Raw genomic sequence first — 24,424 nt, forward strand, 5'->3', positions numbered from 1 at the left:
TTTGCACTCAAATTGTGTATTAAGACGCCTGACTGCATCACTCGTCTCCCTTACAGAGCCATATTCAGGATGACCATACTTTGTCACTTACACCACCATTGAGCCCATGCTTGAGTTGCTGTGGATCGAGGAGGTCGCACACGAGAACACCAGCTATAAAGTCCTCTTCCCTATCACAACACCTCCGATGGCCAGGCCTCCACAAGTTCGCAACTGTGAGTCTGGTTTAGTTAAATAGTGCCTATGGTAATTTGGGATGCCTGGGTTGTTCGTTAGGCACAAAACAGAAAATGTACTGAAACGGGGAGGCAATACCTGGACTTACCCAATAACAAATGTCAATTTTCAACTTCCATTGTACCGGCATTTCAAAATGGTTTCCTTTTGTTTGCCAATGAACAGACACGCCCATAGACACAGTTCCTTGAGCAGGCAGTGTTTTGTGCTTGAGTTGGGGACCTTCAACCTTGATGTGGAGCTGCTGAACATCACCTTTCCCACCATGGTGCTAACTGTTGCAGAGTGCAACGCCAGGGGCTTCAATGTTCAAGAGCAGAGATCCCGGACAACACCTTGAAGACCTTCAGGATGGAGGTGCCCTCTCAGACCGGTGGTCTTTAAGGAGGTGTGTTTCTGTTAAATGCAAAGCCACACGCAGTGATTTGTTCATGCCCTAATAAGTGGGCCACCAACAAAATATAAATAATGGCACAAATGTACTTTGTATCCCTCATTTACTCAAGTGTTTCCATTATTTTGGCAGTTGTATGCATTTGATTTAGAGGAATGAGGGCAACATTACTATAAGTATATAGTTTGTTTTAATAGTCCCCATATGTACTTAGTTGTCACTTGATGTTGAATAGAGTTCTGTTGCAACAATGCTGACCAATGCTTTTAACTTCACTACAGAGAAGGGGGGAACAAGGTGTCACAACCTTCACTCTTCAGCTGATCTACGGCCTGGTCATCTTTCCAGAGTACGCTCCTTTCTCTCACTCTGCCGTTGTGGACGCTGTACTGCTGGACATTGTATGCCTCTGGACTACGCCAAACTACTGTTGAATGGTTTCCTCTCGTTAATGATTGCCCTGAAGGGAAATTGGCAGTGAAAGACCAACTAGCCATACTGTAGGGTTTTCCTATGCGGTCTTTCTACAAAGAAAATGTTAAGCTTTAGAGTATTTGGACCCAGTTTCCCCTGTTTCCTGATTTGCCAGGATTGTGTTTATTCAGTCCCACCGTAGCAAAACATTTTGCAATCTAAACAAGGGTTTCTTCTTGGACCAGTTGTGCTTAAATAATGAACACAACCCTGTTTGTCCTTGCAGTGCCACCCTCAGTCACTGGCAACTGTGATCAGGAGAACTTCCACATCACTGTGGACTACAGGAACCAAGAGCCCTTTTTTGTGGTCTTGGTTGGCAAGCGGCTGCTTAATCATGAGTTTGCTCAACAGTATTTAACAGAGGGCGACACAGACTTCACCATCACGTTGCCCTTCTCTTCGCCGGACGCAGTGTTTGAGGTACGACGCTCTCCCAAAACATGTTAACCTAAATTGCTGCAGCTAGCCTTGCATTCCTTACCCTGTATATATGCATACAATATTGGACTAATGAACTCTCCCATTGGTTCCCAGTCGGTTCACTCGTCCTCTGTCAGGAGCAGACTGGATGTGGCTCTGTTGAATCCTTACAACAACATGACCATCAAATACTTTTCCCTGGCTTGCAGCTTCCTCAAAACGCTGACTGGTTGGTTCTCAAACAATTACTTACGATAAATTGTCGTTTAACATGGTTACCAAACCTGGGTTCCTTGCAAATACCGTGAGTCTAAATGGTAGTGCCAGATGGGCATGGTTTGCATTTTTGGTGCTATTCCATTGGTTCAAGCTCAATAAGTGTAACAAATACAGAACCCAGGTCTGATGGCTACCTGTCTTTTGCTCCCCCACCTCCAAGAGTGTTTCTCTAACGGAACGATGACTGCGCTGGCAGTGAAGGTGGAGTCTGCTCCCGGTCTGAACCCCGGTCAGCTGACCCTGAGCGACCCCGCCTGTGGTCCCACCTACAGTGACGATCGCTTCGCCTACTTCCACTTCACTGTGAACTCCTGTGGCACCACCAGGAAGGTAAAATGACTATTACCCTGAGGTGATGGGTACTGTGTATTTATGGACTGTTTGCTTCTGCAGGCTGTAATAAGCAATTCCCCTCTACTACATAGTTTATCAACAATGTCATGCTGTATGAGAACGAAATCTCCTTGCCAGATGAACTTGAGGTGAAGCTGAATGCCACGACGTCTTCAGAGGAGGAATATCAGTAAGTGCATTACGCATCACAATTGTAGCTATTAGCTTTCATAAGGTTTATTTTTCTTCATCCATTGCTCAATACTTTGTATACAGGGAAAATGTGCCTCTACTACCAGTGTCCACTCCACTGCTTGACGTTTCCCCTATTGAAGTTGCTCACATCCCTCTTTTTAGGTTAAAGGTTTCCTGCTACTATGTGGCCAACATCACTCGCACATTGGCCTTTCTGACCAGGCCGCGTGACAACGAGCCTTTTGCCGAGACTGGGACGGGTCGACTAATGGTCAGAATGAGACTCGCTCAGGGTAAGCGTGCACAAATTCAGAATTTCAACTTGACCCCTAGCCTCTAAAAGAATCTTGGAAGGTCTCCTTTACAAAACCATTCCCAAAAATGTAAGCTTGTGATATATTACTCTTGCGTTCTGAGATCTACAGGTGTGGCTATGTAGTAACGGTGAGGAGCTGATTTGGGAATTTGTCAGAAGCCTCTAGTGGGGGGTGGATAGTGTTGGCTATAAATGGCTTGTGTTCATTGGGGCACAACAGGATATGATAAATGAGCATTTCTTAATGGACAAGTTCAGATGGTGCCCACTGAACACGACCCCCGGTTGTCTTGTTCTGTGTTCCAGATGCCTCGTATAACACGTTCCACCAGGAGGAGGACTATCCAGTGGTGAGGTACCTTAGACAGCCTCTGCACTTTGAGGTGGAGCTGACCACGTCCTCTGATCCCAAGGTAGCGCTGGTGCTTGACCACTGCTGGGCCACCCTCAACGAGGACCGTGACTCCCGACCCCGGTGGAATCTCATCATTAATGGGTAACATGTTGTTTTTGGGCCTAAACAAATGTTATTCCACAGGTGTGGTTCCTGAGTAATTAGCAACCTATCATGCTTGGCAGGCCATTTACTTTAGCTACCGTGGCTATGCCCCCATCCATAGGTCGAGTGGTCACAATGCTTAAAAACGATGTGAGCCATGTGTGGTCTGTCACAGATCTCCACCCAATTTCACATGCTTGTTATCACTGAGTGGTCCCTGCAGCGTATCATTGGAACGGAACGTATGCTGCATCAAACGACTCTAAACCGCGTTGTCTGACATCATCTAAACGATGTTTTGTAGTGTTGAGAAATAAAGTTCTTCACAACTTTATTCCAGCTTTGCTTGTAAAATATATCAATGTTAACGTTATCATCTAGTCTAAATAACAGGTTGACTTGTTTTACAGTATGATGCGGTACAAGAGAGCCATGTAAGTCTAGTATAGAAAGTATGGCAGCCATGTTTGTCAAGCAAGAACTCCTAGAATGCTGTTCACTGCGCCCGTTGCCTGAGATCTTAACTTAGTTTGGCCACTTCAGCATGTGATAATGTTTGTACTTGTTACGGCGTACACATGACAAGTAGTTTACAGGTAACTATACAAAACGCCAATTGTTGTCACCTAGCACGAAAGCGAAACAGAGTTGCAAGATATAGCACAATCCATTATTGGGGGTTAAGTCCTTGGAAGGTATTGTGAAGAGGATGATGCAGGAAATATTACTAAGATCTGGGAATTTATCAACAATAAATGGTGAGGCAGACAGTTTTTCTAAGCTATATACCCCTGGAAAGGGAGGTCTGATCTGGCAACCCTGAGGTACCATAGTTTACACTCTGATGCCGTGTTCAAATCAACTGACGACTTCAGTGCATTCAAGACAATGGGGGTACTCCAGTTGAGATCACCATAAGTCTGACAGACGCTTACGTGATAACCCGACTGCATTGTATGGTGTTAGCTCATATTCAGTACCACCTTCAAGTGTTATACACATGTGTCCATTACAATCTAGGCAAGAATCAGAAAGCATGAATAAAACGCTAAGTACATTATACCAATGGTACGAAGCAGTAGAAACGACAACACGTGACACAGAAAATAAGGCACTTTGATAGGAATACACGCATGTCCACAGTTATTTGTAAGGAAGGCAATAAATGTTCAAGGACTGTATACTTGATCTGGGGAAGTGCTTGGGCTTTCTTTTGAAGGAAAGTTTGTCCGGCTCATTAAATTCTCAAATATAAATGGTCTGCAACAGTGAAATGGGCTACTTTTGTGAATGAATGAGGCAAAATTAGAAGTTGAAACGGCCTCTAGAAAATTAGCAGGTAGTGTGCCTTGGTCTGAGGTCAGCGCCGGTTAAATGTCCACATGTTGGAACGGTGAGTGCATTCTGACATCACGCGCATAAAATCAACTCCCACTGGGGTGACTGTTGAAGATATTTGGAACTCGTGTGTGTGTGTGTGAAAAGGTTAATGTTGGCATTACCTACACCTTTTTACTCAATGTTATCCTTTTGGTTTGCTACAGTACAGTGTTGTGCCAAGCTGATGGTCAGTCGAATGGAAATCAAGAGCGGCTGGCAAGCTTGGCTTGCCTTTCCGATTGGTTTCATACAACTGCTCTTAACACTGACTGAATAGTTGTTGGTTTTGGGTTGAATTCAGGCACAAGTGACCTCTTGTGTTTTAAAACAGTTATTGCACTAAACCTAAAGGATGGTTCAGATGCCTGTGCAGCATGGATGTTTGAAACTGAATAGGATCAGTTGACAGGATCCCCAGAAGTTGATGCCGCTTTCAATGGAATTTCCTGTCCTAGAGGAATGCGCTAATTGGAAGTTGCTAAACATGAACAAATACCACGGTCAAGTGTAGCAGCATCTTGCTAACCTTATTTAGCTAGCTAATGTTCATATTTAAAAAAAAAAAATGTTACTACATTTTTTTTATTTGGGTGAGCACTATGCCACAGATGGACATGCTGGCCTAATTTTTATCTCAAGAATTTAAATTGGGTTACTATAGAAAGATGACTTTATCCTACCTTGTAATGGGCTACAATGACTTTGCCCATGATTATGCACGCTGCAAATGACACTTTATTTTGCGGGTGCCTTTTCAGTATCTGGCTGCATGTTACACCAAGCAGTGTAGTGAAGCAACTTTATTTGTCAAAACCGTTCATTTGGGGGATCGGGTTTGCTTTGAAATCATGCAATTTTATGAATTGGTATCAACCTAAATTTGGCCATGTGGACACGGCGTAACTGTTTATTAAATCAGCAATGTCATAGCAGTTTAAAAAAAACAGGCTGAAATGTTTTGTATATCATAGGAAAAGACACAACATTCACATGGCTGTGCACAAAATGGGTTGTTCAGATTTGTCACTTCAGCTGCAACTATATCGTTGTGCAAAATCCTTACCATCGTCTGTCAGCTCAAGTGATTTGTACTGGTGTGGGTGTTTCTCTTAATGTAACGTCTTCAGATTTCACAAATTCCTTTTTGCTAATATCTGGCAGTTAAACCGTAAAGGATAAACCTCCCAAAGATGCAAATTAAAAAAGTAGGCCTAAACTGTCAATGCGTAGGTTACTTTGTATAGAGCTGCGCCCTTCACAGAAGTCCTCCATGTGGGTGTGGAATTTATTTTGTGACCAATTTTTCTCCAACAGCGGAAGAATTGCTCTGGCGCATTGCATGAAGTACTTGTGTTGCAAAATATGATTGCCTTGTTGATGATACTGACTGTCTATTCGGCAACTTTGGTTAAACCACGATCAATATTCTGGTCAGACTACAGGCGACCTTTCTGGATCATTTAGAATTTTAAGAACCATTTAGAGGGACATCTCACCTCATGTCAAACATGTATATTCTATTCCATTGACATCTGTCATTTAACAAGCCATTGCAGTAGACCAAAATAAATATTGTTGACGGAAAGCCCAATTTCTGTTAAAATAAAATAAAAACGTAGGATTTGGGGTGCCGAGGAAGCGGTTTTAAAGTTACCGTCTCCCGACTTAAACTCTAGACGGTAGAAATCTATTAAATTGATAGTCAACTTAACTTTACATCGTATCCTCCTTGCAGCTGCAAAAACCCCAGCCTTATGATTCAGTACTATACAAGTTGGTTTAATTGAATTACTAGCTAACTAAATAACACAGGCTAAACACACAGGTGACACAATGACAGCTTGTTACAAGGTTTCTCTTCACACCCCCCACCGTTCCGTAAGGGACGCTTATCATTGATACATTTTTGAACACAAGAACCGGCACCAGCTTGGAGTAAAAGCATGAATGTATTTGTGGAAAGGTAGGTGGTTGGTCTTCTCTCTGATTGGCTACATGAGGTTAATGTTGGTTGTCCGTGGCTCCAATGACTAGTCTTGAACAGAACTACAGGATGGATTTTCCTTTCACACGTTCTGGAAGATAGGCTAATCAACCCTGTCGCTGATTCCTCAGTGGGTGATGAGTAGGATGGTTTGGATGTGGTAGCAGAATGGTCTTTAAGTAAATTTTCTAGGTTAGGAAAGTTCCAAACGTCTAGCTTGCGCCTCACGGTTTTCTGGTCTAATGTTACTTTCTGTTACCATTCCTTTTATGCACTCAGAGATTAGCTATAGAAAATGAATGTCATATTGGTTTTTATTTTGTGATTTTTACTAGAAACGTGCTTACTCTACAGGTAGGACGTCTCTAGCCTTTACATTGTATATGAAATATGTTTTTTCAAGACAAAGGTGATTGTTGGGTAAAGCCTGTTAGCAAAAACATTCCTTTAGTTCATACTGGAGGGGGAGAACCCACTTCTGCTGTAAATTGATCTGATCCTCACAGGACATTCATGACACCACCACAAGACTTTGTACACAAGGCGGTTGGGGTTTGCAGCGTTTTCTTGTTCATAACTTAGTCCCTCTCTCTCTACACTGGCAGCTGTGAGAACCCCGAGGATCCATACCGTGTGGTCTTCCACCCGGTAGAAGTTGACGCCAGGGTCCACTTCCCCTCTCACGTCAAACGCTTTGAGGTCTATATGTTTTCCTTCGCCGAGGATGCGGTTGAGCAGAGTGGCCAGGTAACAAAGTTCACCCAACAATCTTTATTCTTTAATTTTTGTCAGTGGCAATCATCCCTTTAAATTTTTTTTTATTTAAATAACTGACACCATCAAATCTTTGATTCCTAGGTCTTTGTCCATTGTGATGTGGTCATCCGTGATGCCAGTAGTCCCACTGGCGGCCCCTGTAGTGGACAATGTGTGAATCAGGACAACCTGAAAAGAGGTAGGTCTTGTTTTATGCTTTTCAGACCCTGGCAGACCATTACTGAACTAATAGGTTCGCTCTCTCTCTCAACAGGTCAACGACATGTCAAAGACCTCTTTGAGGAGCGTCATGTATATGTTTCTTCTGGATACATTCTTTGGGTGTAATGTATTGTTCTAACATGACAAATAAAGTGTTCTATATAAAACAATCCTAACCGTTGGAGCTACCTTAACACCATGTCGTAGGCTTGTCATCTGACATGTATCAATCAACCCTTTTGTAAGCATGGAACTCAACCATCCACCGGAGGGAGATAAGTGTTGAACACTGTTGCAGTGTTGGTAATTTTCAACTGAAATTACAACTTTTCTTGATACCTCTCACTAGCTTGGTTTCCATCCAATATGGACATTTCTTCTTCAATGATATGCATGTCAATCTCTCATGGCTCAAATGGGAAGAGCATGACTTCATCGCTACTTGTTTGTGTAAGAAGTGTTGACAAGCTGAATGTACCGAGCTGTCTGTTTTAAACTCGCGCACAGCTCGGACACCCATGCATTCCCCACAAGACATCTCTTCACAATCTCCAAGTCCGAGCTACGAAGGTAGAGCCATGAATACATTGCAATCTATTCCGCATCAGGATAAGATTTCAACACACACCGTACGGAACAGCGGGGGCTGAAGACACTCCTTAAAGTTGCGAGCTTGCACCGTGGGACGGTTTCATTGCTCCAGACCACCACAAGGGGAGTTTGCGCAATCATTATGCATTTGGGTCCCAAAGACTAATTTTGACACGAGCCACACTTGCCTTGTGGCGCTCAGCGAAGATTGCTGACAAAACAGATGGAAGTTGTCTTAACGAGTCAAGCAAATGTACAATTTGAGAGGAATGTGATAATGTAGAGACGTGGCTATATATATATATATATATATATATATATATATATATATATATAAAAAAATATATATTTGTCACAGTTAAATTACAAAAATCTCTTAGCTTGTGTTAGGAGAATGAATTTGTCTTTCAGGGACTATTGAGAACCAACAAACCAGGATGTTGTCTTGTGAAACAGTGGCTGTAAAGCATCTAGCTGGCTAAAGCATTGACTGCACAAATGTAAGCTTGCCTTGCAATGCAGCTAAAGTAACATGGCTAGCTATTTACTTGCTTGAGTCGGATTAAAAATAACTGCCGCTCTGGGTATGGACCCTAAAACGTAGTTCTGAACTAATATTCATACCAATCAATGAACCTCAAGTCTGAATGGCATTAATGAAGCCTAGAGTAGAATATACCTTTTATTGTGCCAAGGATGCAAGACCTATATACACACATGTATTTTAGTTAATACCACGTATGAGATTCCCCTCTTGTAGCCTGTACATTGAATATATTCACCAATCATGTACTCTTCCTTGGCAAATAAAAGTGTGGTTCTGGTATGACAGACACTTTCAGTCATATCAAACGATGCGGTGTCTGCATGTATGTATTACAATTGTACACTTCAAAAGTGTTTACTGCTCCTGGGATATCAATGTTTACACATTGTAACTATACAATAGACTAAACATGATTGATTTGTAATTCATATATACAGGAAAAAAACGTATGCATATCTAACTCCATTAATCTGAGGACACAGGATAGTATTCCAACCAGTGGAGAATGTGAAACACTTTATTGAAAGAAGTGCATTTTATAATATTATACGAGTTCAATCTTGGGCGGGCAGGTGGGTAGAGCGTTGGACTAGTAACCAGAAGGTCGCAAGATCAAATCCCTGAGCCGAGAAGGTAAAAATCTGCCCCTGAACAAGGCAGTTCCTAGGCCGTCATTCTTATCTGACATGCCTAGTTAAAGGGTAACTACACCCCAAAATAGATATGTCTTAATTGGCTTCCTGCTATATTGGCACAGATACATAGATGAGTCTTATCTTCTTATGGCTTCTTATTATCTTCTTGTCCAGAGGTGCCCAGAGTAAAATGCCTGCTACTCAGTCCCAGAAGCTAAGATATGCATATATTAGTATATTTTGATAGAAAACCCTCTGAAGGTTCTAACACCGTTTGAATGATGTCTGTGAGTATAACAGAACACATATTGCAGGCAAAAACCTGAGAAAAAAATCCAACCAGGAAGTGGGAAATCTGAGGTTGTTCGTTTTTCAACTCATTCCCTATTGAAGACAGTGGGATATTGGTCATGTTGCACTTCCTAGATGTCAACAGGCTTTAGAACCTTGTTTGATGCTTCTACTGTGAGGTGAGGGCGAATGAGAGGGGAATGAGTCAGAGGTCTGGCAGAATGCCTTGAGCTCGTTCACATGAGAGCGAGCTCTGTTCCATCGCAATTCTACAGACAAAGGAATTCTCCGGTTGGAGCATTATTTAAGATTTATTTTAACAACATCCTAAAGATTGATTCTATACATTGTTTGACATGTTTCTACGGACTGTAATCAAACTTTTTGACATTTCGTCTGCTCCTAATGAACACGCTTCGTGAGATTGGATTTGTTTACAAAACTTCAACTTGCATTTCTTTGGGAGACCGCACAGCCCTCTGTGCTCGCCAGAGGTAGCCTGACTGCCATTAGGTACCGAGATGAGATCCTCAGACCCCTTGTGAGACCATATGCTGGTGTGGTTGGCCCTGGGTTCCTCCTAATGCAAGACAATGCTAGACCTCATGTGGCTGGAGTGTGTCAGCAGTTCCTGCAAGAGGAAGGCATTGATCCTATGGACTGGCCCGCGCATTCCCCAGACCTGAATCCAATTGAGCACATCTGGGACATCATGTCTCACTCAATCCACCACAGACTGTCCAGGAGTTGGCGGATGCTTTAGTCCAGGAGGAGATCCCTCAGGAGACCATCCGCCATCTCATCAGGAGCATGCCCAGGCGTTGTAGAGGTCATGGTTTTCCACTTTAATTTTGAGTGTGATTCCAAATCCAGACCTCCATGGGTTGATACATTTGATTTCCATTGATCATTTTTGTGTGATTATGTTGTCAGCACATTCAACTGTGTAAAGAAAAAAGTATTTAATAAGAACATTTCATTCATTCAGATCTAGGCTGTGTTATTTGTGTTCCCTTTTTTTTGAGCAGTGTATATTAGAAAGATTGAAAATGTATAGGGTGAAGTTGGCAATGATTATGTAGAGATATTAGAAACAGTGCAGCATTTTTTTAAAGGATTTATTTAAGAAAGGGGAGGTGGATGAGGGGTGTGTAAAGGAGATATTGGATAGTGTGGATGTGCAAATTGATGTAGAGGATAAACATGTGTGATGGGGAGATAACAGTGAATGAAGTTAAAAAGATGCGATCTAAGGGTTTACAATAAATAAGAGTCCTGGAGTAGATGGGATAATTGCAGAGTTTTATAAAATATATAAAAGTTTTTAGCACCTATATTATTGGAAGTTTATCAATGTTTCAGAATCTATGGTGACAGGGCTGATAATGATTTTATATAAAAATAAGGGGAGCAAATTGAAACTGGAGAATTATAGGCCAATTAGTTTATTAAATTCAGATTATAAGGTTTTAACTAAGATACTGGCAAATAGAATGAAGCAAGTTTTAAATGATATTATAGCACCTACACAGAATTATAGTGTGCCTGGTAGAGATATTGCTGATTTAATTGTATGTGATAAATAAAATAGTTAAGCATAGATTTAAATAAAGCTTTTGATAGGGTGGAACATGATTTTATGTTTAGGGTAATGGATAAATATGGTTTTGGTAATACAATAATAGGATGGATAAAATTATTTAAGGCGGCAAAAAGTAGGGAAATGTGTAATGGGGTTTTTACTGATTATTTTATTCTTGAGAGATCTGTGAGACAGGGGTGCCCTTTATCAGCTTTATTATTTGTTTTATCTTTTTCTGAAAAAAAGATCTTATAAATTGTGTACAGACTCCACAAGGAGGTTTTAGTTTGATTCATCAAGACGCAGATGATACCACAATAACAGTTAGAGATGAGGGAAGTGTAAAAAGGGTGATGGAGTGTTTTAAAGTATATGGACAAGCATCAGGTGCAAAGGTTAACATGGAGAAGTCAGTAGTAATGAGTAAGATTAATGAGGGGAAATGTACTTTTAAGGTGGTAAAAGATTATTAAGATGTTAGGAGTGAAGGAAATGGAAGCTAGGGATTTGACATGGAGTGGTGTAATAAAGTTAGGAAGGTGGTAAATATGTAGAGGTGGGTAGTCTTTGAAATTAAAAGGGAAAGTAATTGTAATAAATTCATTGATGTCAATTTTTATTTATGTAATGAACGTTTCGGATATGCCAGAATGGGTTTTATCTGAAATGAATAAGATTTTAGTAATTTTTTTATGGGATGGGAAGGGGGTGAAAAATCGCTTGAAGTTGGTAGATTTAAGTGTAAGGAAAACAGCAATTAGAGTAAAAATGGAAATGTTAGGTAATATACTTTTGTTTTATAGAGAAGTGTTTGAGGATTGGGGGCAGTTTTTACCAAATATTTATTATGAATGTACCATTTTAGAAAATATTTTAAATCAGCCTATATTTTTAAATCCTAAGTGTAATATGTTTTGTAAATATTTTATGAGGCCTGGGATGAGGCAGATATTAATTCCCGGGTTCCTTCCATTTCAGGCAATATATGATAATGTGTGAGTAGATGAGATAGTGGGGCAAAAATTATTTAGTCAGCCACCAATTGTGCAAATTCTCCCACTTAAGATGAGGCCTGTAATTTTCATCATAGGTACACTTTCAACTATGACCGACAAAATGAGAAAAAAAATCCAGATAATCACATTGTAGGATTTTTAATGAATTTATTTGCAAATTATGGTGGAAAATAATTATTTGGTCACCTACAAACAAGCAAGATTTCTGGCTCTCACAGACCTGTAACTTCTTTAAGAGGCTCCTCTGTCCTCCACTCGTTACCTGTATTAATGGCACCTGTTTGAACTTGTTATCAGTATAAAAGACACCTGTCCACAACCTCAAACAGTCACACTCCAAACTCCACTATGGCCAAGACCAAAGAGCTGTCAAAGGACACCAGACCTAGTGAATGACCTGCAGAAAGCTGGGACCAAAGTAACAAAGCCTACCATCAGTAACACACTACGCCGCCAGGGACGAAAATCCTGCAGTGCCAGACGTATCCCCCTGCTTAAGCCAGTACATGTCCAGGCCCGTCTGAAGTTTGCTAGAGAGCATTTGGATGATCCAGAAGAAGATTGGGAGAATGTCATATGGTCAGATGAAACCAAAATGTAACTTTTTGGTAAAAACTCAACTCGTCGTGTTTGGAGGACAAAGATGTGATTTTGGAGCATGCGGGCATCGATCCCACTACCTCATGAATGCAAAGTATTTGAGCTAATTCCCCAGCCGTTTGGAAATTCCGCAAGAAGCAACCAAGAGGGTCCAGTCTTGTCAGGCTATGCTGTTGGTTGACTTGTTAGTTTATGCGCCAGCACTTGCAGAGGCTCGGTGCATCTCAACAATTGCGCCCAATAGCTAGTGGCCGGTTAGCTCAGTTGGTTAGAGTGTGGTGCTAATAAAGCTAATAAAATTGAGTCACATGCATGTAAATTGTCATGGGTGCCACAGAATCTAAAGGTCCATGGTTCGATCCCGGGTTTCGGAATTTGTATTTGTTCTTTCTTCATGCTCTGCCTTCAAGGGAACTGTCCACAGCTTTGTTTGTGGGCCTCAATGGTGTGTGCTACGCTGCTCCTCTGAAAGTAAGTAATGTCTTGCATTTTCATCTGACATTGTGACATCAGTATTACATGAGAGTTGCTTGTCATTGTTACAGGAAAGTTGCTTGTCATTGTTACATGACAGTAGGTTGTCTTAGGACAAGGCTGCATGAAGTGTGAACTGGAGCTTTCTTGGATCCATAAAACAATGTGATTTTGGAGCATGCGGGCATCGATCCAACTACCTCACGAATGCAAAGCATTTGAGCTAATTCCCCAGCCGTTTGGAAATTCCACAAGAAGCAACCAAGAGGGTCCAGTCTTGTCAGGCTATGCTGTTGGTTGACTTGTTAGTTTACTCGCCAGCACTTGCAGAGGCTCGGTGCATCTCAACAATTGCGCCCAATTGATAGTTCCCGGTTAGCTCAGTTGGTTAGATCGTGGTGCTAATAACGCCAAGGTCATGTGTTCGATCCCCGTACTGGCTATGATGTACTTTTTGACTGTCAAAATTGTGAGTCACATGCATGTGAATTGTCAAGGTTGCCACAGGATTGAATTTACTGAATTGCCAAAATAGCTCAGTTGGGAGAGCGTTAGACTGAAGATCTAAAGGTCCCTGGTTCGATCCCGGGTTTCTGCATTTGTATTTGTTCTTTCTTTATGCTCTGCCTTCAAGGAAACTATCCACAGCTTTGTTTGTGGGCCTCAATGGCGTGTGCTACGGTGCTCCTCTGAAAGTAAGTAATGTCTTGCTTTTTCATCTGACATTTTGACATCAGTGTTACAGGAAAGTTGCTTGTCATTGTTACATGACAGTAGGTTGTCGTAAGACAAGGCTGCATGAAGTGTGAACTGGAGCTTTCTTGGATCCACAAAAAAATGTGTTTTTGGGGAATGCGGGCATCGATCCCAATACCTATAGCATGCTAAGCAAACACAATACCAATTGATCAAATTCCCCAGCTGTTTGGAATTGCCACAAGGAGCAACTAAGAGTGTCCAGTCTTGTCAGTCTATGCTGTTGGTGGACTTGTTAGTTTGCGCTCCAGCACTTGCAGAGGCTCGGTGCATCTCAACAATTGTGCTCTGTAGCCAGCGGCTGGTTAGCTCAGTTGGTTAGAGTGTGTGATACGCTGCTCTCTGAAAGTAAGTAATGTCTTCTTTCTCATCTGACATTGTGACATCAGTATTACATGAGAGTTGCTTGTCATTGTTACATGACAGTTTCTTGTCATTGTTTACATGACAGTAGGTTGTCATAAGACAAGGCTGGATGAAGTGTGAACTGGAGTTTTCTTGGATCCATAAAACAATGTGATTTTGGAGCATGCGGGCATCGATCCCACTACCTCACGCATGCAAAGTATTTGAGCTAATTCCCCAGCCGTTTGGAAATTCCACAAGAAGCAACCAAGAGGGTCCAGTCTTGTCAGGCTATGCTGTTGGTTGACTTGTTAGTTTACTCGCCAGCACTTGCAGAGGCTCGGTGCATCTCAACAATTGCGCCCAATTGATAGTTCCCGGTTAGCTCAGTTGGTTAGAGCGTGGTGCTAAAAACGCCAAGGTCATGTGTTCGATCCCCGTACTGGCTATGATGTACTTTTTGACTGTCAAAATTGTGAGTCACATGCATGTGAATTGTCAAGGTTGCCACAGAATTGAATTTAGTCAATTGCCAAAATAGCTCATTTGGGAGAGCGTTAGACTGAAGATCTAAAGGTCCCTGGTTCGATCCCGGGTTTCGGCATTTGTATTTGTTCTTTCTTTCTGCTCTGGCTTCAAGGAAACTATCCACAGCTTTGTTTGTGGGCCTCAATGGCGTGTGCTACGCTGCTCCTCTGAAAGTAAGTAATGTCTTGCTTTTTCATCTGACATTTTGACATCAGTGTTACAGGAAAGTTGCTTGTCATTGTTACATGACAGTAGGTTGTCGTAGGACAAGGCTGCATGAAGTGTGAACTGGAGCTTTCTTGGATCCACAAAAAAATGTGTTTTTGGGGAATGCGGGCATCGATCCCAATACTTATAGCATGCTAAGCAAACACAATACCAATTGATCAAATTCCCCAGCTGTTTGGAATTGCCACAAGGAGCAACTAAGAGTGTCCAGTCTTGTCAGTCTATGCTGTTGGTGGACTTGTTAGTTTGCGCTCCAGCACTTGCAGAGGCTCGGTGCATCTCAACAATTGCATCCAATAGCTAGTGGCCGGTTAGCTCAGTTGGTTAGAGCGTGGTGCTAATAACGCCAAGGTCATGAGTTCGATCCCCGTACTGGCTATGATGTACTTTTTGACTGTCAAAATTGTGAGTCACATGCATGTGAATTGTCAAGGTTGCCACAGAATTGAATTTAGTGAATTGCCGAAATAGCTCAGTTGGGATAGCGTTAGACTGAAGATCTAAAGGTTCCTGGTTCGATCCCGGGTTTCGTCATTTGTGTTTGTTCTTTCTTTCTGCTCTGGCTTCAAGGAAACTATCCACAGCTTTGTTTGTGGGCCTCAATGGCGTGTGCTACGCTGCTCCTCTGAAAGTAAGTAATGTCTTGCTTTTTCATCTGACATTTTGACATCAGTGTTACAGGAAAGTTGCTTGTCATTGTTACATGACAGTAGGTTGTCGTAGGACAAGGCTGCATGAAGTGTGAACTGGAGCTTTCTTGGATCCACAAAAAAATGTGTTTTTGGGGAATGCGGGCATCGATCCCAATACTTATAGCATGCTAAGCAAACACAATACCAATTGATCAAATTCCCCAGCTGTTTGGAATTGCCACAAGGAGCAACTAAGAGTGTCCAGTCTTGTCAGTCTATGCTGTTGGTGGACTTGTTAGTTTGCGCTCCAGCACTTGCAGAGGCTCGGTGCATCTCAACAATTGCATCCAATAGCTAGTGGCCGGTTAGCTCAGTTGGTTAGAGCGTGGTGCTAATAACGCCAAGGTCATGAGTTCGATCCCCGTACTGGCTATGATGTACTTTTTGACTGTCAAAATTGTGAGTCACATGCATGTGAATTGTCAAGGTTGCCACAGAATTGATTTTAGTGAATTGCCGAAATAGCTCAGTTGGGATAGCGTTAGACTGAAGATCTAAAGGTTCCTGGTTCGATCCCGGGTTTCGTCATTTGTGTTTGTTCTTTCTTTCTGCTCTGGCTTCAAGGAAACTATCCACAGCTTTGTTTGTGGGCCTCAATGGCGTGTGCTACGCTGCTCCTCTGAAAGTAAGTAATGTCTTGCTTTTTCATCTGACATTTTGACATCAGTGTTACAGGAAAGTTGCTTGTCATTGTTACATGACAGTAGGTTGTCGTAGGACAAGGCTGCATGAAGTGTGAACTGGAGCTTTCTTGGATCCATAAAACAATGTGATTTTGGAGCATGCGGGCATCGATCCCACTACCTCACGAATGCAAAGTATTTGAGCTAATTCCCCAGCCGTTTGGAAATTCCACAAGAAGCAACCAAGAGGGTCCAGTCTTGTCAGGCTATGCTGTTGGTTGACTTGTTAGTTTACTCGCCAGCACTTGCAGAGGCTCGGTGCATCTCAACAATTGCGTCCAATTGATAGTTCACGTTTAGCTCAGTTGGTTAGAGCGTGGTGCTAATAACGCCAAGGTCATGGGTTCGATCCCCGTACTGGCTATGATATACTTTTTGACTGTCAAAATTGTGAGTCACATGCATGTGAATTGTCAAGGGTGCCACAGAATTGAATTTAGTGAATTGCCAAAATAGCTCAGTTGGGAGAGCGTTAGACTGAAGATCTAAAGGTCCCTGGTTCGATCCCGGGTTTCGGCATTTGTATTTGTTCTTTCTTTCTGCTCTGGCTTCAAGGAAACTATCCACAGCTTTGTTTGTGGGCCTCAATGGCGTGTGCTACGCTGCTCCTCTGAAAGTAAGTAATGTCTTGCTTTTTCATCTGACATTTTGACATCAGTGTTACAGGAAAGTTGCTTGTCATTGTTACATGACAGTAGGTTGTCGTAGGACAAGGCTGCATGAAGTGTGAACTGGAGCTTTCTTGGATCCACAAAAAAATGTGTTTTTGGGGAATGCGGGCATCGATCCCAATACTTATAGCATGCTAAGCAAACACAATACCAATTGATCAAATTCCCCAGCTGTTTGGAATTGCCACAAGGAGCAACTAAGAGTGTCCAGTCTTGTCACTCTATGCTGTTGGTGGACTTGTTAGTTTGCGCTCCAGCACTTGCAGAGGCTCGGTGCATCTCAACAATTGTGCTCTGTAGCCAGCGGCTGGTTAGCTCAGTTGGTTAGAGTGTGTGATACGCTGCTCTCTGAAAGTAAGTAATGTCTTCTTTCTCATCTGACATTGTGACATCAGTATTACATGAGAGTTGCTTGTCATTGTTAAATGACAGTTTCTTGTCATTGTTTACATGACAGTAGGTTGTCGTAAGACAAGGCTGCATGAAGTGTGAACTGGAGTTTTCTTGGATCCATAAAACAATGTGATTTTGGAGCATGCGGGCATCGATCCCACTACCTCACGCATGCAAAGTATTTGAGCTAATTCCCCAGCCGTTTGGAAATTCCGCAAGAAGCAACCAAGAGGGTCCAGTCTTGTCAGGCTATGCTGTTGGTTGACTTGTTAGTTTACGCTCCAGCACTTGCAGAGGCTCGGTGCATCTCAACAATTGCATCCAATAGCTAGTGGCCGGTTAGCTCAGTTGGTTAGAGCGTGGTGCTAATAACGCCAAGGTCATGAGTTCGATCCCCGTACTGGCTATGATGTAATTTTTGACTGTCAAAATTGTGAGTCACATGCATGTGATTGTCAAGGTTGCCACAGAATTGAATTTAGTGAATTGCCGAAATAGCTCAGTTGGGAGAGCGTTAGACTGAAGATCTAAAGGTTCCTGGTTCGATCCCGGGTTTCGTCATTTGTGTTTGTTCTTTCTTTCTGCTCTGGCTTCAAGGAAACTATCCACAGCTTTGTTTGTGGGCCTCAATGGCGTGTGCTACGCTGCTCCTCTGAAAGTAAGTAATGTCTTGCTTTTTCATCGGACATTTTGACATCAGTGTTACAGGAAAGTTGCTTGTCATTGTTACATGACAGTAGGTTGTCGTAGGACAAGGCTGCATGAAGTGTGAACTGGAGCTTTCTTGGATCCATAAAACAATGTGATTTTGGAGCATGCGGGCATCGATCCCACTACCTCACGAATGCAAAGTATTTGAGCTAATTCCCCAGCCGTTTGGAAATTCCACAAGAAGCAACCAAGAGGGTCCAGTCTTGTCAGGCTATGCTGTTGGTTGACTTGTTAGTTTACTCGCCAGCACTTGCAGAGGCTCGGTGCATCTCAACAATTGCGCCCAATTGATAGTTCACGTTTAGCTCAGTTGGTTAGAGCGTGGTGCTAATAACGCCAAGGTCATGGGTTCGATACCCATACTGGCTATGATGTACTTTTTGACTGTCAAAATTGTGAGTCACATGCATGTGAATTGTCAAGGGTGCCACAGAATTTAATTTAGTGAATTGCCGAAATAGCTCATTTAGAAGAGCGTTAGACTGAAGATCTAAAGGTCCCTGGTTCGATCCCGGGTTTCGGCATTTGTATTTGTTCTTTCTTTCTGCTCTGGCTTCAAGGAAACTATCCACAGCTTTGTTTGTGGGCCTCAATGGCGTGTGCTACGCTGCTCCTCTGAAAGTAAGTAATGTCTTGCTTTTTCATCTGACATTTTGACATCAGTGTTACAGGAAAGTTGCTTGTCATTGTTACATGACAGTAGGTTGTCGTAGGACAAGGCTGCATGAAGTGTGAACTGGAGCTTTCTTGGATCCACAAAAAAATTTGTTTTTGGGGAATGCGGGCATCGATCCCAATACCTATAGCATGCTAAGCAAACACAATACCAATTGATCAAATTCCCCAGCTGTTTGGAATTGCCACAAGGAGCAACTAAGAGTGTCCAGTCTTGTCAGTCTATGCTGTTGGTGGACTTGTTAGTTTGCGCTCCAGCACTTGCAGAGGCTCGGTGCATCTCAACAATTGTGCTCTGTAGCCAGCGGCTGGTTAGCTCAGTTGGTTAGAGTGTGTGATACGCTGCTCTCTGAAAGTAAGTAATGTCTTCTTTCTCATCTGACATTGTGACATCAGTATTACATGAGAGTTGCTTGTCATTGTTAAATGACAGTTTCTTGTCATTGTTTACATGACAGTAGGTTGTCGTAAGACAAGGCTGCATGAAGTGTGAACTGGAGTTTTCTTGGATCCATAAAACAATGTGATTTTGGAGCATGCGGGCATCGATCCCACTACCTCACGCATGCAAAGTATTTGAGCTAATTCCCCAGCCGTTTGGAAATTCCGCAAGAAGCAACCAAGAGGGTCCAGTCTTGTCAGGCTATGCTGTTGGTTGACTTGTTAGTTTACGCTCCAGCACTTGCAGAGGCTCGGTGCATCTCAACAATTGCGTCTAATAGCTAGTGGCCGGTTAGCTCAGTTGGTTAGAGCGTGGTGCTAATAATGCCAAGGTCATGAGTTCGATCCCCGTACTGGCTATGATGTACTTTTTGACTGTCAAAATCGTGAGTCACATGCATGTGAATTGTCAAGGTTGCCACAGAATTGAATTTAGTGAATTGCCGAAATAGCTCAGTTGGGAGAGCGTTAGACTGAAGATCTAAAGGTCCCTGGTTCATTCCCGGGTTTCGGCATTTGTGTTTGTTCTTTCTTTCTGCTCTGGCTTCAAGGAAACTATCCACAGCTTTGTTTGTGGGCCTCAATGGCGTGTGCTACGCTGCTCCTCTGAAAGTAAGTAATGTCTTGCTTTTTCATCTGACATTTTGACATCAGTGTTACAGGAAAGTTGCTTGTCATTGTTACATGACAGTAGGTTGTCGTAGGACAAGGCTGCATGAAGTGTGAACTGGAGCTTTCTTGGATCCATAAAACAATGTGATTTTGGAGCATGCGGGCATCGATCCCACTACCTCACGAATGCAAAGTATTTGAGCTAATTCCCCAGCCGTTTGGAAATTCCACAAGAAGCAACCAAGAGGGTCCAGTCTTGTCAGGCTATGCTGTTGGTTGACTTGTTAGTTTACTCGCCAGCACTTGCAGAGGCTCGGTGCCTCTCAACAATTGCGCCCAATTGATAGTTCCCGTTTAGCTCAGTTGGTTAGAGCGTGGTGCTAATAACGCCAAGGTCATGGGTTCGATCCCCGTACTGGCTATGATGTACTTTTTGACTGTCAAAATTGTGAGTCACATGCATGTGAATTGTCAAGGGTGCCACAGAATTTAATTTAGTGAATTGCCGAAATAGCTCAGTTGGGAGAGCGTTAGACTGAAGATCTAAAGGTCCCTGGTTCGATCCCGGGTTTCGGCATTTGTATTTGTTCTTTCTTTCTGCTCTGGCTTCAAGGAAACTATCCACAGCTTTGTTTGTGGGCCTCAATGGCGTGTGCTACGCTGCTCCTCTGAAAGTAAGTAATGTCTTGCTTTTTCATCTGACATTTTGACATCAGTGTTACAGGAAAGTTGCTTGTCATTGTTACATGACAGTAGGTTGTCGTAGGACAAGGCTGCATGAAGTGTGAACTGGAGCTTTCTTGGATCCATAAAACAATGTGATTTTGGAGCATGCGGGCATCGATCCCACTACCTCACGAATGCAAAGTATTTGAGCTAATTCCCCAGCCGTTTGGAAATTCCACAAGAAGCAACCAAGAGGGTCCAGTCTTGTCAGGCTATGCTGTTGGTTGACTTGTTAGTTTACTCGCCAGCACTTGCAGAGGCTCGGTGCATCTCAACAATTGCACCCAATTGATAGTTCACGTTTAGCTCAGTTGGTTAGAGCGTCGTGCTAATAACGCCAAGGTCATGGGTTCGATCCCCGTACTGGCTATGATGTGCTTTTTGACTGTCAAAATTGTGAGTCACATGCATGTGAATTGTCAAGGGTGCCACAGAATTTAATTTAGTGAATTGCTGAAATAGCTCAGTTGGGAGAGCGTTCAACTGAAGATCTAAAGGTCCCTGGTTCGATCCCGGGTTTCGGCATTTGTATTTGTTCTTTCTTTCTGCTCTGGCTTCAAGGAAACTATCCACAGCTTTGTTTGTGGGCCTCAATGGCGTGTGCTACGCTGCTCCTCTGAAAGTAAGTAATGTCTTGCTTTTTCATCTGACATTTTGACATCAGTGTTACAGGAAAGTTGCTTGTCATTGTTACATGACAGTAGGTTGTCGTAGGACAAGGCTGCATGAAGTGTGAACTGGAGCTTTCTTGGATCCACAAAAAAAATTGTTTTTGGGGAATGCGGGCATCGATCCCAATACCTATAGCATGCTAAGCAAACACAATACCAATTGATCAAATTCCCCAGCTGTTTGGAATTGCCACAAGGAGCAACTAAGAGTGTCCAGTCTTGTCAGTATATGCTGTTGGTGGACTTGTTATTTTGCGCTCCAGCACTTGCAGAGGCTCGGTGCATCTCAACAATTGCATCCAATAGCTAGTGGCCGGTTAGCTCAGTTGGTTAGAGCGTGGTGCTAATAACGCCAAGGTCATGAGTTCGATCCCCGTACTGGCTATGATGTAATTTTTGACTGTCAAAATTGTGAGTCACATGCATGTGATTGTCAAGGTTGCCACAGAATTGAATTTAGTGAATTGCCGAAATAGCTCAGTTGGGACAGCGTTAGACTGAAGATCTAAAGGTTCCTGGTTCGATCCCGGGTTTCGTCATTTGTGTTTGTTCTTTCTTTCTGCTCTGGCTTCAAGGAAACTATCCACAGCTTTGTTTGTGGGCCTCAATGGCGTGTGCTACGCTGCTCCTCTGAAAGTAAGTAATGTCTTGCTTTTTTATCGGACATTTTGACATCAGTGTTACAGGAAAGTTGCTTGTCATTGTTACATGACAGTAGGTTGTCGTAGGACAAGGCTGCATGAAGTGTGAACTGGAGCTTTCTTGGATCCATAAAACAATGTGATTTTGGAGCATGCGGGCATCGATCCCACTACCTCACGAATGCAAAGTATTTGAGCTAATTCCCCAGCCGTTTGGAAATTCCACAAGAAGCAACCAAGAGGGTCCAGTCTTGTCAGGCTATGCTGTTGGTTGACTTGTTAGTTTACTCGCCAGCACTTGCAGAGGCTCGGTGCATCTCAACAATTGCGCCCAATTGATAGTTCACGTTTAGCTCAGTTGGTTAGAGCGTGGTGCTAATAACGCCAAGGTCATGGGTTCGATCCCCGTACTGGCTATGATGTACTTTTTGACTGTCAAAATTGTGAGTCACATGCATGTGAATTGTCAAGGGTGCCACAGAATTTAATTTAGTGAATTGCCGAAATAGCTCATTTAGAAGAGCGTTAGACTGAAGATCTAAAGGTCCCTGGTTCGATCCTGGGTTTCGGCATTTGTATTTGTTCTTTCTTTCTGCTCTGGCTTCAAGGAAACTATCCACAGCTTTGTTTGTGGGCCTCAATGGCGTGTGCTACGCTGCTCCTCTGAAAGTAAGTAATGTCTTGCTTTTTCATCTGACATTTTGACATCAGTGTTACAGGAAAGTTGCTTGTCATTGTTACATGACAGTAGGTTGTCGTAGGACAAGGCTGCATGAAGTGTGAACTGGAGCTTTCTTGGATCCACAAAAAAATGTGTTTTTGGGGAATGCGGGCATCGATCCCAATACCTATAGCATGCTAAGCAAACACAATACCAATTGATCAAATTCCCCAGCTGTTTGGAATTGCCACAAGGAGCAACTAAGAGTGTCCAGTCTTGTCAGTCTATGCTGTTGGTGGACTTGTTAGTTTGCGCTCCAGCACTTGCAGAGGCTCGGTGCATCTCAACAATTGTGCTCTGTAGCCAGCGGCTGGTTAGCTCAGTTGGTTAGAGTGTGTGATACGCTGCTCTCTGAAAGTAAGTAATGTCTTCTTTCTCATCTGACATTGTGACATCAGTATTACATGAGAGTTGCTTGTCATTGTTAAATGACAGTTTCTTGTCATTGTTTACATGACAGTAGGTTGTCGTAAGACAAGGCTGCATGAAGTGTGAACTGGAGTTTTCTTGGATCCATAAAACAATGTGATTTTGGAGCATGCGGGCATCGATCCCACTACCTCACGCATGCAAAGTATTTGAGCTAATTCCCCAGCCGTTTGGAAATTCCGCAAGAAGCAACCAAGAGGGTCCAGTCTTGTCAGGCTATGCTGTTGGTTGACTTGTTAGTTTACGCTCCAGCACTTGCAGAGGCTCGGTGCATCTCAACAATTGCGTCTAATAGCTAGTGGCCGGTTAGCTCAGTTGGTTAGAGCGTGGTGCTAATAATGCCAAGGTCATGAGTTCGATCCCCGTACTGGCTATGATGTACTTTTTGACTGTCAAAATCGTGAGTCACATGCATGTGAATTGTCAAGGTTGCCACAGAATTGAATTTAGTGAATTGCCAAAATAGCTCAGTTGGGAGAGCGTTAGACTGAAGATCTAAAGGTCCCTGGTTCAATCCCGCGTTTCGGCATTTGTATTTATTCTTTCTTTCTGCTCTGGCTTCAAGGAAACTATCCACAGCTTTGTTTGTGGGCCTCAATGGTGTGTGCTACGCTGCTCCTCTGAAAGTAAGTAATGTCTTGCTTTTTCATCTGACATTTTGACATCAGTGTTACAGGAAAGTTGCTTGTCATTGTTACATGACAGTAGGTTGTCGTAGGACAAGGCTGCATGAAGTGTGAACTGGAGCTTTCTTGGATCCACAAAAAAATGTGTTTTTGGGGAATGCGGGCATCGATCCCAATACCTATAGCATGCTAAGCAAACACAATACCAATTGATCAAATTCCCCAGCTCTCTGGAATTGCCACAAGGAGCAACCAAGAGTGTCCAGTCTTGTCAGTCTATGCTGTTGGTGGACTTGTTAGTTTGCGCTCCAGCACTTGCAGAGGCTCGGTGCATCTCAACAATTGTGCTCTGTAGCCAGCGGCTGGTTAGCTCAGTTGGTTAGAGTGTGTGATACGCTGCTCTCTGAAAGTAAGTAATGTCTTCTTTCTCATCTGACATTGTGACATCAGTATTACATGAGAGTTGCTTGTCATTGTTAAATGACAGTTTCTTGTCATTGTTTACATGACAGTAGGTTGTCGTAAGACAAGGCTGCATGAAGTGTGAACTGGAGTTTTCTTGGATCCATAAAACAATGTGATTTTGGAGCATGCGGGCATCGATCCCACTACCTCACGCATGCAAAGTATTTGAGCTAATTCCCCAG

The 24,424-nt window shown here is 42.8% G+C and overlaps 1 protein-coding gene, 2 long non-coding RNA genes and 9 other non-coding genes across 12 annotated transcripts; all 12 read left to right on the forward strand.

Annotated features, from left to right (window-relative positions):
* Positions 1-66: 66 nt before the first annotated feature.
* LOC116365978 (uncharacterized) lies at positions 67-1,037 on the forward strand. Its single transcript, XR_004208219.1, has 3 exons — positions 67-215; positions 403-625; positions 913-1,037. It is a non-coding gene; the product is annotated as an uncharacterized LOC116365978 (long non-coding RNA).
* A 438-nt stretch (positions 1,038-1,475) lies between these two features.
* On the forward strand, positions 1,476-2,026 carry LOC116365979 (uncharacterized). Its single transcript, XR_004208220.1, has 3 exons — positions 1,476-1,528; positions 1,643-1,757; positions 1,968-2,026. It is a non-coding gene; the product is annotated as an uncharacterized LOC116365979 (long non-coding RNA).
* Positions 2,027-2,285: 259 nt separating this feature from the next.
* LOC116365981 (zona pellucida sperm-binding protein 2-like) lies at positions 2,286-7,668 on the forward strand. The gene is made up of 6 exons (XM_031818309.1): positions 2,286-2,330; positions 2,498-2,628; positions 2,958-3,147; positions 7,120-7,261; positions 7,373-7,469; positions 7,545-7,668. Exons 2-6 carry the CDS (start codon positions 2,604-2,606, stop codon positions 7,616-7,618), a joined length of 528 nt encoding a protein of 175 aa, XP_031674169.1. The 5' UTR covers positions 2,286-2,330; positions 2,498-2,603; the 3' UTR covers positions 7,619-7,668.
* Positions 7,669-14,704: 7,036 nt separating this feature from the next.
* Positions 14,705-14,778, forward strand: trnaf-aaa (transfer RNA phenylalanine (anticodon AAA)). The gene has a single exon. It is a non-coding gene; the product is annotated as a tRNA-Phe (tRNA).
* A 612-nt stretch (positions 14,779-15,390) lies between these two features.
* On the forward strand, positions 15,391-15,464 carry trnai-aau (transfer RNA isoleucine (anticodon AAU)). The gene has a single exon. It is a non-coding gene; the product is annotated as a tRNA-Ile (tRNA).
* Positions 15,465-16,076: 612 nt separating this feature from the next.
* trnai-aau (transfer RNA isoleucine (anticodon AAU)) lies at positions 16,077-16,150 on the forward strand. Its single transcript has one exon. It is a non-coding gene; the product is annotated as a tRNA-Ile (tRNA).
* Positions 16,151-16,906: 756 nt separating this feature from the next.
* trnaf-gaa (transfer RNA phenylalanine (anticodon GAA)) lies at positions 16,907-16,979 on the forward strand. The gene has a single exon. It is a non-coding gene; the product is annotated as a tRNA-Phe (tRNA).
* Positions 16,980-17,857: 878 nt separating this feature from the next.
* trnai-aau (transfer RNA isoleucine (anticodon AAU)) lies at positions 17,858-17,931 on the forward strand. Its single transcript has one exon. It is a non-coding gene; the product is annotated as a tRNA-Ile (tRNA).
* Positions 17,932-19,637: 1,706 nt separating this feature from the next.
* Positions 19,638-19,711, forward strand: trnai-aau (transfer RNA isoleucine (anticodon AAU)). Its single transcript has one exon. It is a non-coding gene; the product is annotated as a tRNA-Ile (tRNA).
* Positions 19,712-20,467: 756 nt separating this feature from the next.
* On the forward strand, positions 20,468-20,540 carry trnaf-gaa (transfer RNA phenylalanine (anticodon GAA)). The gene has a single exon. It is a non-coding gene; the product is annotated as a tRNA-Phe (tRNA).
* Positions 20,541-21,671: 1,131 nt separating this feature from the next.
* trnai-aau (transfer RNA isoleucine (anticodon AAU)) lies at positions 21,672-21,745 on the forward strand. Its single transcript has one exon. It is a non-coding gene; the product is annotated as a tRNA-Ile (tRNA).
* Positions 21,746-23,451: 1,706 nt separating this feature from the next.
* Positions 23,452-23,525, forward strand: trnai-aau (transfer RNA isoleucine (anticodon AAU)). Its single transcript has one exon. It is a non-coding gene; the product is annotated as a tRNA-Ile (tRNA).
* The last annotated feature ends 899 nt before the right edge of the window (positions 23,526-24,424 follow it).

Source organism: Oncorhynchus kisutch, unplaced genomic scaffold (assembly GCF_002021735.2).
Source record: "Oncorhynchus kisutch isolate 150728-3 unplaced genomic scaffold, Okis_V2 scaffold1329, whole genome shotgun sequence".
NCBI classification, from domain to species: domain Eukaryota; kingdom Metazoa; phylum Chordata; class Actinopteri; order Salmoniformes; family Salmonidae; genus Oncorhynchus; species Oncorhynchus kisutch.